General features: G+C 35.8%; 1 protein-coding gene across 1 annotated transcript in view; it reads left to right on the plus strand.

Annotated features, from left to right (window-relative positions):
* The window catches only part of TRPM3 (transient receptor potential cation channel subfamily M member 3), a 258,088-nt gene that overhangs the window by 111,419 nt on the left and 129,230 nt on the right, over positions 1 to 17,439 (plus strand). Inside the window, exons 2-3 of the mRNA XM_062513646.1 lie at positions 15,017 to 15,096; positions 15,752 to 15,956. Of these exons, the coding sequence (XP_062369630.1) occupies positions 15,017 to 15,096; positions 15,752 to 15,956 (285 nt within the window). The remainder of the gene's footprint in view (positions 1 to 15,016; positions 15,097 to 15,751; positions 15,957 to 17,439) is intronic.

Consider the following 17,439-nt stretch of genomic DNA (forward strand, 5'->3'; position numbering starts at 1 on the left):
CTAGAGCTATGATGCTGAATTACTCATGTCTGAGTTTAATCTTACGCTTTTCCTTTTTTTACGAAGTCTTTGAAAATTATAACAAGAACATCAGTAATTAAAGAATGGGAGGCTTGCAAGATGTTGCATAGTGCAGATGCTTACTGCAGATGAGTTACTTGCCCCCTAGTAACATTCAAGTGTGAGCACAGAGAATAGGAGATCTGTATCAGTTCTGTATCAGATTTGTGGCTGTAATGAGAAGTTTCCACTTCATGGAAATGGAAATCGGCTGCCTTCACCAGCATCATCCCCCCAACCAGCTCCCAAAGTCTCCAAGAGCTGGAGGAGCAAAGAAAACCCATCCCAGTTATGTTCCTCCTCAGATCTCTTTCCTGCACTGCCACAGTTGATTTGGGGGTGCTGATCTGATGTGCCTGTTCTGATGCAGAGTCTGTGCCCTTGGAGCTGCAACCTCCCCAAACTGTCAAGGAGTTCCTGTGTTTTCTCTGTGCATAATTATGAGCTGACATGTGCACTTTAATTCCTCAGAGATTAAGGGTTTGTATTATTACTTTTTCTTTTGAAAAGGGGTAAAACTGCTTCAGAACCATAAAAGAGAAAAAGAGATTAACAATCTCAGTTGTGTTACAGTGCAGTCCTTTGTATTGCTAAGAAATCAGGCTTCCCTCCACATCAGTAGCCACTCTGGCTTGACCTGTCACTTCTGTCTTCAGACTTTTCAAGCAGATGTGACTGGTCTGAGACTCATTCATGCTGTGAATCTGTAAGTTCTTCAGGCCAGATAAGATGAACTTGTTTTTAGTTGTCATATCTCCTGTTGCAGACCCTCTTCTGGAGATGAAGTAGCAGACAGATTAGTGCTGTTAATGACACTTTATTCCATGAGTGTTGCCTGGCAAGGCCTGTGGGAGTGACATTAGAGAGCCCTAAATGCAATGAATGAAGTCTGAAATATAATGTATTTCCAGCATTGACATAAAAGCAGAGTTCAGGGCCAAATTTGTCTCTGCATTTCTGTGAGACAGTACCACTGATTACCTTGGCTTTGCCTGTCAGAAACAATGACAATGCAATCCTCACCTAATGTTTTTCAAAATATTAAAATAAAATTTGGGTTCTCCTGCATTTCCCTGTGAAATCCACTTTACTCATGTACTGTACTATAAATACTACTACAGTATTTCTTTCCTCATTTGTATCTGTCTAAAAATAGTGTAAAATATCAATAATTTCTACTGCAACCTTTTTTTTTTACTGCTTCCAGTGTTACTTGGTGTGAAGTGTTTCATATATGAAATTAGAAACTGTTCTTTGAGTATGAACTTCTAAACTTGGAAACTTGTCGTGCCATAACAAGTTTACTTATTTGGAGGTATTTTGAAGATGGTAAACATAGCAGAGGTTGACAAGAGCAGTAGTAGCTAATTAAGCATATTCATTAATTTTTTTCTTTGAAGCTGACATTGACCATCTTTCACACTTAGCAGCTCCTCAGAGTGCTGCAGCCAGGGTGGTGTTGCAGGCTGTACCTGTGGAACACAGCCACCACAGCATCCTCTGACCTCCCTGCCCACCTGGCCAGGGCTCTGTGCTGGACAGCAACCAAAGCTATCCCTGCATAACTCTCAGCTGAGCCTTTCCTCACTGCCCCTTGGAGCTCAGCAGGAATTCTTCTGCTTGGCTGTTTTGGAGCTGTTTTGTTATCACAAGTCTCAGAAGCAGAGGTATTTTTCCAGGTGTTTTTTATACAGTTGCTTTTGATGAGTTATTTTCTTTTATTTAGTCATCTTTTCCAAATCTTACTAAGAATTTTAGTTTTCTTCTTGAAGCAAGAATTTTCATTGTACAGTGTACATAAATTAATATGACCTATTACATTTAATTGAATTTTAAGTTATCATTCCTTGAGAAGTCAACAGGTAAAATTGCAAAAGCAGACATATGCATTTAGAATCTAAAAATTTTCTAAATAATCTTTTAATAAATTGGTCTCTGGTGACCCACTAATATTCTTTAATGAGCTACTGACATTCTGTAAATTTTTATAATATCTCTTAATATTGCTGCTTAACTGAAAATATTGTCACTTACAAAGCTATTCACAGGAAAAACCTAGGGAGATAATCAAAATAAAAATGATAAGTGTTCCATAACTGGGTGGGTTTTTTTTCTGATTTTTTTTCCTCTTTGTATCAGAAAGAGGAAACAGTGACAGGTTTTGGTCATACATTTAATAAGGTGTTCTTGATGGTGGTCTTAATTTATTTTTTTTTAAAGCTTAAACTAATCTAAGAAGGGTTTTAGGATCAACATAGTTTGTAATTTTGCTGAACCAGAGGTACCTCTATAAATTAGAAAACTGCTAGCTCAAAATATATAAGGTAAAAGCCCTAAAATAATGTCACCCTTAGTAGACCAATGGAAAAGGTATTTATTTCACTCACTGGTATTTTCTTGTGTGTGAGAGCAAAAATTAAAGCAACTAATCTGTTTCACTGAACTACATTAGCTGAACTTGGAGCTTCAATTAACCACTGTTTATTAAAGGTACTAATCTCTATTAAATGAAATCCTTCAAGAGTTCACTTTGAAACAATGCATAAGTAGTAATCAGAAAGTCCTGATACAGGGGCCTGCTGGGACACATAGATGGAATGTGCTGTGTAATCAAATCCTAGGAGATTTCAACAACAACAACAACCAAAAAAAAAAAAAAAAAAAAAAAAAAAAGAGAAATTCCTTAAGTCTTTTTAAAATATAAAGGCTTTGGGTTGTTTTCTTCCTGATCACTACGTTTTAATATTCAGCATAGTAAAAAACAAGTATTACAATAAAGTTGTTGTTTCCAAGTCAAGTCAAAACAAGAAAGTAATTGAAAATTGCTTATGAATGCTCCTTGTGAATGACCCCCATCATGCAACTTTACAAATAATGAGACCTGCTTCTTAACTGTTTTTTTTTTCTCCTTCTCTATACTGTGAGAATTCATTTAAATAAGAAACTCTAATTAATCACAAATTACATGTTTCATTCCTTCCAGAATCCTCTAGGTCAATTGCAAGTTGCATTCAACATAGAGCACTGGAGAGCAGCCGGGATTTTTATCCTCAGTCACATGTATTTGGGTGTATAGTATTGAAAAACTTTGCAGAGTTCAAGTTTATTACTATAAGCACTGCATTGTCTTTCAACAGACAGTATTTAATTGGTATTAATTTAAAGAAAGTCCTATACTGCCTTGCTTTCCAGAGTGTTTCCATCTCAAGGAATAAGGTTCTTCAGACATACTTGTGTTCTGATACCTATCACTGCATAGCTCAGAGTCTCACAGAATGGAAAATAAAAAACAAACCCCTCACAAAACAAACAAAACCAAAAAACGCCAAACAACCAAAACCAAACTCCTCAGTGAGATAACTCTGAAAATACCCCCAAAATACCCCCAAATTGCTTATTATAATATTTCATATCAGTCACTTTGTGTCTAGGAATATAAATTCCAACTTTGTTACAAGTGGATGAGCATAATGGCAATTTTGGCAGTCTTGCCTAATCCTTCACCAACCCCTACCAACTTTCATGGGCTGAGAGAGTTGAAGTTGTGCTGTCATTTAACGTTTTGTGTTAACATTTCACCCTATATGATCTAAGCCATCTTAAATCATCTAAGCTCTCTTTCTCTTGTACACCTTTCTGAGCAGGAAGAGTCAGCTGTGGCTACCTACACTGACTGGCTGGCTCACAAACCATACCAATTTTCTTAGGCCCATAGCTTGCAGTGAGTTCAAGAATGATTTAAGGAAGTCACTTGGCTTTTCTGAGGGAAATGGAAGATGACTGACTGGCCTGTAGAAAACATTTCAATACTTCGCAAAAAGATAAAAAGTTGTTCCACAAAATCTGTCCATTCACATGAAAATGTTTTACTGGATTTTAGAGGAAAAAAACAGAAGAAAAGATCTACCAAAACATAGAGACAGTTGTCTCCTTCCTGTCTTCATGTTCAGATGCTTTCACAGTGGCATTCCAAGCTGATTCCTGATGGTACAAAAGTAATCTTAATCCTCTGCAGGTTGTCTCATCAACCAGCAGCCTTTACCATGACTATTCATTTCAAAATTTTATGGAGAAAGAGAAAATGGGGCTCAGTCCCATAGAGTGGGGATATTGAGTGATGAATGTTTATGACTTTTTTGCCTTTGAGTCTGAGTCCTTTTCCAAAGCTTCAACAACAGTATTCATGCCTGCTGTTCTACGTTGGTGTTGTGGGGGTCCTCCACTCCCACAGTTGTGTTTTGTGCTTATGCATATATAGATACACTTGCAGGAGTTATTGAATGTAAGGGATATCACATACCAAAGAATTTTCTTTTTGTTGATACTATTTCTTACAACAGGTTAATGCAACTAGGACAAAGTCAAAACCTGTTTAAAAAGCACAAAAACTAGGGTGGCAATGTGACAGCATGGGGCTTGTTTTCAATGTTAGGCTCCAGTCCTTCAATTTTCCAAAGTCATGAAACTGTGGGTTGCCCAAAAGCAATAATTGCAGGATTTGAGATTCAATAAGGCCCACCCAGGGTCACTATAGAATTCTAATCCTAATATTAATTCAAGGATTAAAAATGAAACTGTAGGACCATTTTAGCAGTCTTGTTAAATCAAAGCCATAACAGGCTGTAAGAAGGCCTTTCAGTAAACCTTTCAAACATCAAACAAAGTTCATTCTATAAATTAAAACAGAATGAAAAATCCACTAAAATATTTGCTATTATCTGTAATGTAGGTCATAATTATGTGCTAATATAAAGCATGGTTAATAAGATTTTTATATAGATCACCTTCAAAGTAAATTCTTACACAAAAATTTAAAATTAAAATCCTGCTTGAGGATTCTAACATGATATCTATTCATATATCATGTCTTTTCCTTAAGGAATTCTTCAGATTTAACCAAGTTTCAAACTTACTGAAACAGAAATACCATCTGATTCTTTTTGCAGCATTCCTTTTAAGGTAAGACCCTCTGTTCAGATCAAACAAGAAACATGAAAAAGTACCAATGTAATGTTTCCAGTGACTTTTTTCTTTTCTTCATGTGTGATTTAATAAGAATTTATGCCTCAAGGCTATTCTTTTCCTTATAATTTGACTCTGGAGAAAAGTCATGAAACTTTATAAATTCTTATTTGGTGACTGTCACTTTATTATTAAACACTATGTGTTTACTTTTGCTTAAGCTACATGGTTAGGACTAAACCAGAAGAAAACAGGGATAATGGATTTATGTGTGCAGAAAGAAAAAAAAATATAAGACTAAAGCATCCTAGAAAAATGGGTGTGCTTTTTCAGTCATACTTGAGTCACAGAATATTTGGTCTCAAAATATGATGGATTTATGTACTTTTAAATTCTGTATCTTGGAAATTTTCCTGTTTTCATAAAGTTATAGGGCTGTTGGATCAGGCAATCTGACTGCTTTCATCTGAGAGGGAGAAGAGTTGACATCAGTAGACACAACAGTCTTTGTTTTTCATTTAAAGTTGAATCAGACTGGTGATAAAGAGAGGGAAAAAGCAAAGTGGCATTGTCAAGGGGAGTAAAAGACCAATGAGCAGCACCAGAGCATCAGCCTGGATGAAAAATTTTCTAGTGCAGTAGACAAAGGCCTGCAAGATCTCTTGAGTAGTTGTGATTCTAACTGAGAAATACTAGAAAGATACAGAAAACTCCTTGACATTAAAAAAATAATTCTTTGTCTCTTGACTTTGACAGGTATGTGCATGACATACAATTCTTAAGGGCTGAATATGAACAAAAAACATAAATATGGCTCTAGTTTTCGCATGAGTCATTTTTACATGGATGAAGCAATGTAGGTCACAAAATAATATCTAATCTAAAACCTTTTTTTATAAAAACTACTGGCTCACATAATGTTATAAACATTTGGTCAGAGGTATAGAATATTTCTGGTTTTACAGTGGTCTAAGTGTTTCAGATTTCCTGAATTATGATATTTTTAATATGCTGCTTGCATCATTACACAACTGCACACATTTTCCTCACAGCAGTATTGTATGTTTAAGCATAAGCAAAATGCATGGAAACAGTTTTTCATACTATTCACAACAACAGAACCAGGCTTTATCTGACAGTGTTTCAAACTGATCATTCATTCCTATTGCTTCAGAAATGCTCATATTCTCTAGTTATTTTAAACTTCATAGTTCACAGATATGTAAGCTTGCTGTAGACAATGCAATGAAACCATATTTTGTAAGAAAAAAGTATCTATATATTATTACTATATTCCCAACTAATTCAGGAGTTTAATCATTAGAAGATATTTTAGTTGTGTTTATTCTTATTTATTCATTCCTGAACTAAAACATTGCATTAGATGAACAATTGAAACTTGGATGATGTTTTTCAGGAAAATCAAATATTAACAGTCTCTGGGACTTAGCAGGGGAAAAAATGCTAACTATACAGTTAAGCCTAGATTATAATAATTCTGAAATACTGTAATTCCAAAATCACTAGGAAATAAAATACTGTAATGCCAAACTTCATGGGAATTTTTCCTGAAGAAATGTAACTTACTGCAGGGAACAAGTTTCCTTCCTCAAAAACAGTTTTATGAGAGATTTGCTGTGTGTTGGCTAATGCAGTTGGTAGCAACATATTTTTAATGAATAGATTGGGGTTTTTTGTTTCTGCTTTACCCATGCCCAAAATCAAAGGTCACTAAGGGTTGCATGGCAGCAGTTTAATCAAGCAGCTCTGGGCATTCTCTGATATTTTCCTTTACATTGTGTCAGGCAAGGCAGAGAAGGAAGGTCTGCAGTGGAAGGAGAGGAACAGCTGTTCCAGCAATTTTGTGGAAGAATCCATATAACCAAAAATGACATCTGAAGCAAATTTTGAATCTGTTCTTTATAATGCAATTTGAGTGGCAAATGAGGGAAAAATATTGTAACTTTATTCAGAATATGTCCACCATCTCTTGCAAAGAACGACTATATACTCTTGTCAGTGCCATCATTTGAGGGTCAAAATCTAAAAAATACATGGGGCTTGACACATGCCTGAAACATATCTTTCTGTTATTTGATGTTCCCTAGGGCAGAATTCAGTAAAATCTGGTGCTTAAAGCATTGGGGAAAAAGAAATAAGAAACACAGGTTATAGGACAGAAATTAAATAGCTGCACCTATGCACTATTTGTGCAATTTCATGTTTTGCCTTACAAAGATGGCAAGAATGATCCTGCACACACTGATGAATCTGACACAAAAATAGTTACAAGAATAGCCTAGACATGTTGTTGAAGTTTTATCACAGTCTGAGGACATCTGGCGTGATATGCCTAGGAAGGCTGGAGGTGGTGAAACCACGGCCTCAACCTTATGACAAAGGATGCCAGTGGGTCTGCATCATTCAGGGGACTCAAGAGGGACTTGGGAGTGATTACAAGTTTGCTAGATAAGATGAAATGTGAACAGCAACATGAAAGTGGTCTAGTTGAATGTTTAGTCTTGGCGAACACCTGGAATCCTCATTTCTTCAGGTCCTTTCATGCAGCTATGTACAATTTAATTTTAAATCCTTCATCAGTTCAGCACCCACACAGTGGCTAACAAAACCACCTCAATCTAATGGAAGAGCAGACAATGTTATAGCTGTCATACATTTATGGGATAAAATGACAAGTTAAGAAATCCAATAGTTCAGACCAGAATTAGATTTAGTACATAACACCTACATGTGCATTTTAACCTCACAATTTTTATTAGACAGCATGAGACCTTGCTTAACGTGGAAGGTATTTTCTTTCCTTAGTTTGAAGAGTTCGGAAAAATGCTGTACTCTTTTAGAATTCAGAATTTTGTGTATTTTGCTTTCCAGTCATGTATTTGCAGCTACAAATTTGTACGATATAATTTTTTGTTTTGATTTTTTAAGCTGCATTTGACATAAATTAAAACTTCATATAGGTTTATTACTGCTCTGTAATAAATATTTGATTAAAACAGCTTGATTTTTATAGCAGTTTTTCACCATTATTATTGTAAATTCTTTATGACACTTAAGGGAAGTAGTACAGGGGTAATAAGTAGTAGTAAGGTAGTTAAAAGGTAGTAGTAAGGGGTTTAGCTAGATACTTCTGTGAATGTATACCACAATGCTCAGTTGTGATGGTTAAGAAATACAAAATCAGTTTTCTGTGAGAATTATTAGGCAAGAAATAGATACCAAACTACCAAATGTCCACTTACCACAATACCAATCTGTAGTCAGTCCACTGTTGGTGCACAGTTCTGATTCCTCCTAGAAGGAAGAATCAAGTCGAAAAATGTTTTTTAGAGGGGCAGCAAGGATGATAATAGGTAATAAATGGTTTCTGTATGAGGAGATACTTGATAAATGATTAGTCTGGGGAAAAAAAAAATACTTCAGAAGTTATCTTGAAAACCGTGACTGGTATGGAGGGGATGGATGGGAATTGAATGTTCTCTGCCTCTCTCAGCAATGGGAAAGTGTGAGGAGTTGCATTCAAAACAAACAGGAGGAAGTGCTTCCCTCTGCAGAAAAGAGAAAGATGCGAAAATGCTGAAAGATTGCAAGAAATCAGCAGGCAAGTTGGTAGGAAAAATCCCATGAAGGCTTACAGAGCATGTAGAAATCACAACTCTGCAGGAAGTCCATGAGCAGAAAATAATTGTTAGCTGAAAAACTCTTCGGGGAAAGCATTGCACACATTTGATGTGTTTTCCCTTTCTTATAGCCCCTATGACATTGGTAGAGATCAAACAGGTCTAGATAAACCCATAATTTGATCAAGTAAGGCTTTCTTATTAGAAAGGGTTTATTGTTTAGATAACTTTAAACTCACAGTAATTTTGGTGAAATTATAAATATGTATCTGAAGAACTTAATGAATTAAGTTGATAGGCTTAATTCTTCCTTTAATATGGTAAAGATCATAAGAAAAAGACACTTTTTGGAAGTGTTCTTTACAATATATCCTAGATTTTAATGACAGTTTCTTTTAAATTTTCCCCTTACACTTCTGCAGTTCTTAAGGAGGTCTGTTGGAACCTGGATGTCATCACCAAATTTGGATGTAATCATTCTCCCTAGTTCTTTTTAAAATATCTGTTAAGCTTTCAATTAATTTTTCAATAGCATGGATAATAATGACATATGCTTTTTCCATATAATGTCTCTAAAAAGCATAAATGCACATTTCCACAGTAGCATTAGCAGAGACATAACATTTTCATTTTTGTGTCCTTGCAGTAAGAAAAATGTCAGGTATAATTACTAAAATCATTAACCATTAAATTAAAAGATCCTAACTATTTTTAAGTTACTCTTATTTCTTTAAGTACAGTATAAAAATTACATTTGGGAAACAATGCTAGGAGATAATTTCTGTAGCATACTGTAACAATAGATGACTGTATTGTATACCCTCCTATTCTATACTGAATACAAGTTGATTTTCAAGACAATTCAGCATTGTTTTTGTAACGACTCTGATGATAAAGTGCTTGAGAAGCCTATTAGAAAAAGAACAAAACATACATAAGTAGAGCTGTAGTGTGTAAGGTCAGATTGCCAGCCTCTAAGATGCTACTAGGAATAAATGTCTGTTAGAAAGTGAAATCTTTTGGGACAGCCCAATGATTCTTGAGTTCATGTTCAGACAGGTAAATTCCTAATGCTTCAAAAATGACATAAAAGTGTTTATAGTGCTTACAATTGCACAGTGTTGAAATGAGGCTTAGAAATTTGTCCTGAGCATACCTTGTAATAAGGTTTAACAGAAGCATTGCCTTCCTTTGTACTGATAAAGCTATAGATGTTTATTGATACAGGGCTGTTATTCAGACAGTGGAATTTGTAAATGTTCCCATTTGGTTAAGGAATACTAATCACATCAGTTTGCAATAGCACTGATGCCACTCCATCACCATATGCTCCTCTAAATCCTCTCTGTAATTTGCTTCAGTAATACTCTGTTGCCTGTCCAGCTGCTCTGTCCCCCTGCAAAGTAGAGAAAGGCTTTAAACACCTCTCTTCTCAATGAAATCTGTCTTTAAATATTCACCTCCCACGAGCAATCAGTACTCAGTTCATTGCTAACTGCTGTTTTAATACTTTGTTTCATAAACAGTGAGCTGGGTGGAAGATTTAAACAATATGTATGGTTTTATCATTAAATGGGCAGCATCCACCTCTGAAAGTGCTATTTTGCAGTTGAACCATATTGAAAAAACAGCTGTCTCTGTGTACTGGCTCTTTCTTTATTACTTCTCAAAAAATAGAGATATATATGGTGCTGGCAGTTTCATTGCCACAGAGTCCTAAGTTAATGCATCTTTAAATGAGCAAAGGCTGTTGTACTTGCATGTAGCATGTTGTGTATGACAACTGTAAAGTCCTTACCTATAAAATATCCTAGTGCCACTGGGTGTAATATAACCATTTTCTTTTGTTGATTTCTTAAGACAAAAAACGCAGCCCCATGTTACTATGCAAGCTGAAACCTGAATCCAGGATCAATCTCCATAATTTTGTTAGGTTCAAATACCAAAGTTTCACTTCTAGGTCAGTAAAAATTTTTAACCAGTTATCTCAGTCATGAGATCTTTCTTTCCTTCACCTCATTCTTTCTCTGCCCTCTCAACCTTCTCAACCAAACCAACTTCCCTAGTGTTAAAAAACAAGGTGTCTTTACCTGCTGACTCCCCATCATATATTCTTTACCTCACTGAACTGGTTACTACCTGATTTCCTGGCTGCCACTTCACCTTTGTCATTCTCCACAGACCATCTGTGTTTAAGAGATCTGAGAAGATAAGCACAGAATCTCTGGTTCAGAAACCTCACAGGGCACAAGTTTGCTTGAAAGGAGCGTGTGTGTGTGTGTGTGTGTGTGTGTGTGTGTGTGTGTGTGTGTGTGTGTGTGTATGTGTGTGTGTGTGTGTGTACACACATAGAGAGTGTGTGTGTGTATATTCTTAATTTATACGTTAATACTTACAAAGTACAAAAGGTATGTATTTTGCACAAAAACTTCAGGAGCCAAGAGACAAATGCAATCTCATGGATTAGCCAGCCTAGCAGAAGTTTCTCCACATGTGTGATGGTGTAAGAAGTTTAAAAGTTGATACATATTCTCAGCCTTGCCCATTCTGGGCCCATCAGAGCTAATGTATGTGCAGAACAGTTTAGTGCTTGTGTATTCATCAGTACTAAGGGTGGAATATTTTTCACATGTCAGATGCACCCTTAATGATGAGGAAATGAAGGGATGTAGTCATATGTAGGAATAGAGAGGAGCTAATAGAAGCTTGGTGATGGCTGTTAAGAGTCAAAATACTTTATGTGTTGAAAACTCTTGAAGTGAGTAAATAAACCTATGTTATTGTTAGTACTAAAATAAAAATTAAGGTGTTGTTAATATGAAAAGTTATCCATCAATGTTAATATCAAGAGGGCACAGTAAAGAAGTAGTAAACAAATTTGTAAATATTCAGGTTTTGGTTAATGTTACCAGCTTTTTATTAGGATTAAAACAATGCAGCTGTTTGTCTCTGAAAGAATAAAGGTTTGTGTTTATGAAAAGTTATATGCACCACAGGACAGCAGTTGTGTGGGATACAGTGACAAAAGCCCAGTTTCTTTGGAAAAATGCCATTGTTGATTATTTGAAATATATTTCAGTTGTGTATAGATTTCTCACAGTTGCCCCATAAACACACTGCTTTTATTCTTTGGAGCTTAACAGTTTCTCCTGTGTTCTCAAGCTCTTTCCAGCTTAGTACAGTGTTTCTTTTGATGGATTGGTTTTCCTGAGTCAAACTTAAGAACTCAGAGCATCTTATCACACTTAGACCAGCTCACTTTCTCAGGGGCAAAGAAGAGAGGAGACAAAAAGCCCATCAAGGCTTGTGCCAGTTAAATCCAGGCTCTCAAGGGATTTGTTTTTCTTTTGGCGTCAGATTAGATGTTCAAACCAAGCAGTGTTGTGGGGCCATGGGTGAGTGCCCACTGAACCCTTAACAAGGCTAATCCCACAGCAGCACATTCCAAGCAGCTAATGGGTGCAAGGGCTTTGCTGGCTCTCACATGGCTGTGCCGCGGGCAGAGTGAGTGCCTTGTGCAGGGGCTGGGCACAAATTGGGTTATTAGCAACAACCGGCCGTGGCGGAACGTGGGCAGCAGGTTTTTGGTCCAGGACAGCCTTCAGCACCCAGTGTGATACTCAGGTAAAAAAAAAAAAAAAAAAAAAAAAAGAGAAATAGACAAAGAAAATGTTCTCGGTGGGATTTTGCGGCAAGGTTAATAAAGACAGAGACTTACCCAGCAAGTTAAACTATGAATAAACTAAATTCAAGTATGGCGTGTACTTTATGAATTCACTGTGGACATTGAATTTTCTCATTAACCATTACTGAAGGAGTATTTATGAAACAAGAGAAAGAGAAGATAAGCTTCTTGCTCTACTAGTTTTGAAAATACTTTGCTATAGTCTTCAAAACTTTTTATTACTTTATTAATTTGCATTATAAGTAAGAGTTTAATGCAGACAGTTTGATTATAAATATGTTGATTTCCTAAAGTTATTCTGTTATGAAGACTCTACAGCAAGTAGCATAATTTATTATATCTCTGAACTTTATACTTCATTGCAAATTATATCTGTTGCAGAAAGATAACTGGCATGGGGCAGTGCAATCAGATGCTTTCTTTTAAATTTTGGAAGAACAAGGAATTACAAGATTAGTGAATCATGTATTTTGTCACCACAACTCTTCCGAGTAAAGTTTTAAGCCCAGCTATTATTTTGTAATATTACCTTTGTAGAAGTGTGATGAAAATTCCAATACCAATTACTGGTTTTGTTACTAATTTATTTTTTAATGTAGCTGTGTTTCTTTTCCACTTGCAAAGACCATGTGAGAAAGAGTAGGGAAAAGAAATTAAATGTCAGTTTCTTGGGTTTTGAAAGCTTGCTTTTATACCTAAAGGAAAAATTCCAGTCAAGTACCTGTTACAGCACATTTTCATACTGTAACTTCAGATAAATTTAGCTAGCAGCCACCTTTAGAAAGGACACATTAGTTCTATGTAGCCAGGAAATTTACCACAGTAAATTGTTTGCAGTAAGGTATGAAAATAATAATATATTCAATAAAGGATATTTAAGAGTTATAATAAATTAAGTCTCAAGGTAGTCTCTCTTAGGTAAAGTAAAACTTTTTTAGCTTTCAGAATCTCTATTTAACTATACTTTGTTTAAACAAAACAAATCTAGCCCAACCTTCTATAATACATTAACCTTCTGATTGCTACCATGAGAAATGCCAGTCAAATACAGTTTTATTTAACATTTTTTATAGACTTTTAATTTTTTTCTGACTGTAAAAGAGATGTTAAGTATCTGCTATTCCTGTATGAAGTCTAGCAGATTTTTCAAATAAAAATGCAAGGGAGACCGAAGATAAAATATTGCTAAATAGCACCAGTAACCACTAGGTCCAGCAAGGAATTCTTTTCCCTGTAAAAAGGAAAAGAATAAATACCATATACTGGGACTGGTAAGTAGTAGATGTGGCTAGAAATTCTTGTTATGTTATTTCATAGTTTATGCTTGTAGCATTCATTAACTCCAAGAAATTTCTTTAGTTCACAGTGATTTTCACATGTTTCAGAAGCAGAGGGTTCTGGTTTTAAACATGGAGAAGAGGATACCGATTGAATTGACAAGATGGTAACATTAAATAGTGATGTAACACTAGTTAGTAAAAGTAATAGATAGGTATGACATATATCATTGCATAGTAAAAACTAACATCAGTTAGTTAGGTAATGTTACATAGGCAATTTCAAAGGATCTCCTTTCATAGAGGCAAAATGCTCATAGTTCCTTTAAATTCTTTTAAGTTAATGTCACGTTACTTTATTCTCAGAATTTTGTCATAGTTTATAGTTCTGTTGATGCTGTGCAGTTAAGTGGGTAATTTTATTATTTAAGTTAATCTGTTTTAAATTAATTTTCAAAGGAAAGCTTCAACTCATCTCCCTATTAAATGAAATAATAGAATTCTATGCATGTGAATGTTTTAGAGAGCTTGCCAGAACTCATATTATATGGAGTAAGGATTTCCTAGATAATAAAAAATATTCCAGAACTCTGAAATTCTCTCCTTTCTTGTTTTGCATATGTTCTTCTCTTCTCCCTTTTTCCTTCCTACCCACCTCTCTGTTTAAAAAGACTTGTTTTGTGTCTCACAATTAAGACTATGCTGCAGTAAATTTCCTTCTTTTCTGTGAACATGTGGTGGAAGAACTTGTATGAACAACCAACAACAATTCACTGAGCTATTTTAGAGGCTACCTGCCAATCATGTGTCTCAATGTATTGAATTTTTTTGTGTCTCATTTCAGAAACAGATTTTTTTTCCCTTTTTTTAATTTTTTTTTAAATTTTTTTTTATTAAGGAGTCCACACAGAAACTGCAGTTTCTGCCTCTGTGTTAAACAGCACTCTCAGTGCTTGTGTAAAAACATTTGGGGTAATTTGGTTGGTTTGATTGTAGGGTTTTTTTTAAATTAGAGCTGGCTTAGTTGTGTCACTAACATAGGAACAGAGGTTGTTTTAATGAATAGGCATAGGGTTTTTTCTGCCATACAAAAAGGTTTGGAGTTTGAGTTAATTCTCCAGAGATTTCTTCCTCTGTTATGGAAATATAGGTAACAGCATTAAGGTCATCTGGCTAGTGTATAAGAAAAGAATATTTAAAGCTTGTGCTGGGTGCTTAGTCCTAGAAGGGAAGCATAGTTCTAATGGAATGTTTGCCCTCTGCAAAACATGCACTGCTTATCTGAAGACTCAATGAAACTTTCTCTTCTGTTTGAAGTTTTCCTACAGTTGTACTATAAGTTGTATATAAAAAGCAAACAGAATTCAAGGCACTTTCTTTCTCTTTTTTAGGCACAGAAATCATGGATAGAAAGAGCATTTTACAAGAGAGAATGTGTTCATATCATACCCAGCACCAAAGACCCCCATAGGTAATCGCATGTTACGCGTATGTAAAATGAAAGTTGGTTAAAAAAGAAGTTTCTCTATATATATGTATATGCATACAGTGGATCCAGATATAAATATTTTGAAAACTTACTTTTTCAGAAGGTCCATCTGGAGTGATGGATTCTTATGGGATTTATTTGTTTGCATTTCAAAACTTACTCTGTAAGGAAAAACATACATCAGGAATGGGTTGGTATCTGTGTTTGATTTTCTTATCTTCCTAACACGATATTTGGTGCACTGAATATTTACCTAAATTGGATGCATGACACACCACACTGTCAAAAGCAAATAGATGCATTAAACTAGCAATTTAAAATTTGTGCTAATCCCTGCAAAAGTTGATTAGTTGTCCTGATGTTATTTGAAAAAAAAAAAAGAGAAGATGTTCTTTAGTATAATTTTGTACATATTTAGAACAGGGCATGATTTTTGTTAAATATAGAGAGTCCAAACTAAAAAAAAAAAAAAAAAAAAAGTAATAAATGGACTGTATTGCTTCCATACATAAAGGCTTCAGGAAAAGCATCAGCAGAGTTGGAAAGGGGTTGGGCTCTTCTTGTAGTTTGTTTCCCTGCTCAGTTTATACACGCACGTGACTCAGGTTTTCTGTTTGTTGTTTCTGGTTGTTCATAGGTGTTGCTGTGGGCGTCTAACAGGTCAGCACATTGGACAGCCTCCAAGCGCCTCCGTTACTCAGAATGAGAAAAATGAAACCAGGCTTCCACGCAATGACATCCAGTCAGAGAAGTGGTCCATCAGCAAGCACACGCAGCTCAGCCCGACGGACGCTTTTGGAACCATTGAGTTCCAAGGAGGAGGCCACTCCAATAAAGCCATGGTAACCATGTTTTTCTCTTAGATAAATAATGCTGATAGCTAAAAGTAAGCGTTCACAAAGAATGAGCAGTGTTCTTTCTTAACGTCATGCTGAAATACTGTTGAGTGTGAGAGTGGGATGTATGTTTTTATGTATCATGTGCCAAAGAGTAGGTGAACAAAATTAACTGTAAAAGCTGGAGTGCAGTGTAAGAGGAGCTACCTTTATGAAGGCTGAAGACACATTCATGTGCTTCTTAATTTTATTCCAGTGGCTACTCATCCCTCTTTTTCTGAATAATTTTAGAATTCAACTATGATTTCTCATGGCTGGCTATGTCTGCAAAGCTGACAAATTTTAAATATACCAAATTCCAATTAATATTCTACCAGACATGTATAGGCAGATAGACCAGTTAGAGTTATGGTTCAAATTTCAATGGAATAAGAGGCATCTAATGTTGGGACTAGGAAATCCCATGAGCATAAAGTTGCTCCTTCCCTGTGGAGTGATACCAAAGTGTTTTGAGGGCTTTGCTCCACTAAATTGGAGAAACATTTCCAGCACATACACTAACTAACCCATGCATGTATTTCTCCTATGTAATATTTCATGAAAGGAACAATCTCTCTTACTCCATCTGAACTGAAGAACCTGGATCCTTTTGGAATTACAGAGGAGTATGCCTAGCACTTCATGGCCAATACACTGCTTTGGCAGTGAGGGCAGAAGCTGAACTCCTGGTCACTCTGCAGAATAACCTGCCCAGCAATCCAGTATTGTTTTCTGTGCACAAATTCTTCCCAATATGTGTCTCAGATGTGTCATAAAGAACAGAGATTAGAGACAGTGAAGATCCCAGGTATTATGCTAGTGAGGGCAAAATGTTTTCCTCAATGTGTACAGAAGTGCTGGAGTTGGAATGACTACTCAAGTGGATGGAACTGTTTGTGCAGATGGATGGCTTCTTTTGATAGAAACTAGAAACTGTTTCTTTCTGCACCAAGAAACAGAAAATTTGGTAATTTCTCAGAGAGTATCTCAGACATCATGTGTTCAGTTGATAACCTAAAAATCTGAAAGGCCAGAGGTCCAAAGATACAGTAATGAATGCTACTGACTGTATATGGATTCTTTGCATTGAATTGGTTTTATGAGAAGGGATAATAACTAGAGCTTTTTCAGTGATGTCCCTGAAGATTGCTATAAAGCAGTAAACAGCCCTGCCCAGACAAAAGTAGTCTTGGAGAGCCAAGAAATTGTGAAGGTTTTAGGGAAGCTGTTGACACCAGTTCTCTTAGAGGATTTCTCATCTTTGCTGGGATTCTGATGTCCTAGCTTAGTGCCAGAAGAGACAGGACATGCTCTAAGATTCATGCTGTGTGCTCAATTGAAGTGAAAGTATGGAGATAAAACTGAAAGTCAGCATAAAGTAAAGAAAAGCATTGCCACAGAGTGCAGTCAGGAGTGAAACCATGAGCAATTTAGAAAAAAGAAAGAAAGA

The sequence above is a fragment of the Cinclus cinclus genome, chromosome Z, assembly GCF_963662255.1.
Source record: "Cinclus cinclus chromosome Z, bCinCin1.1, whole genome shotgun sequence".
In the NCBI taxonomy this organism is placed as follows: domain Eukaryota; kingdom Metazoa; phylum Chordata; class Aves; order Passeriformes; family Cinclidae; genus Cinclus; species Cinclus cinclus.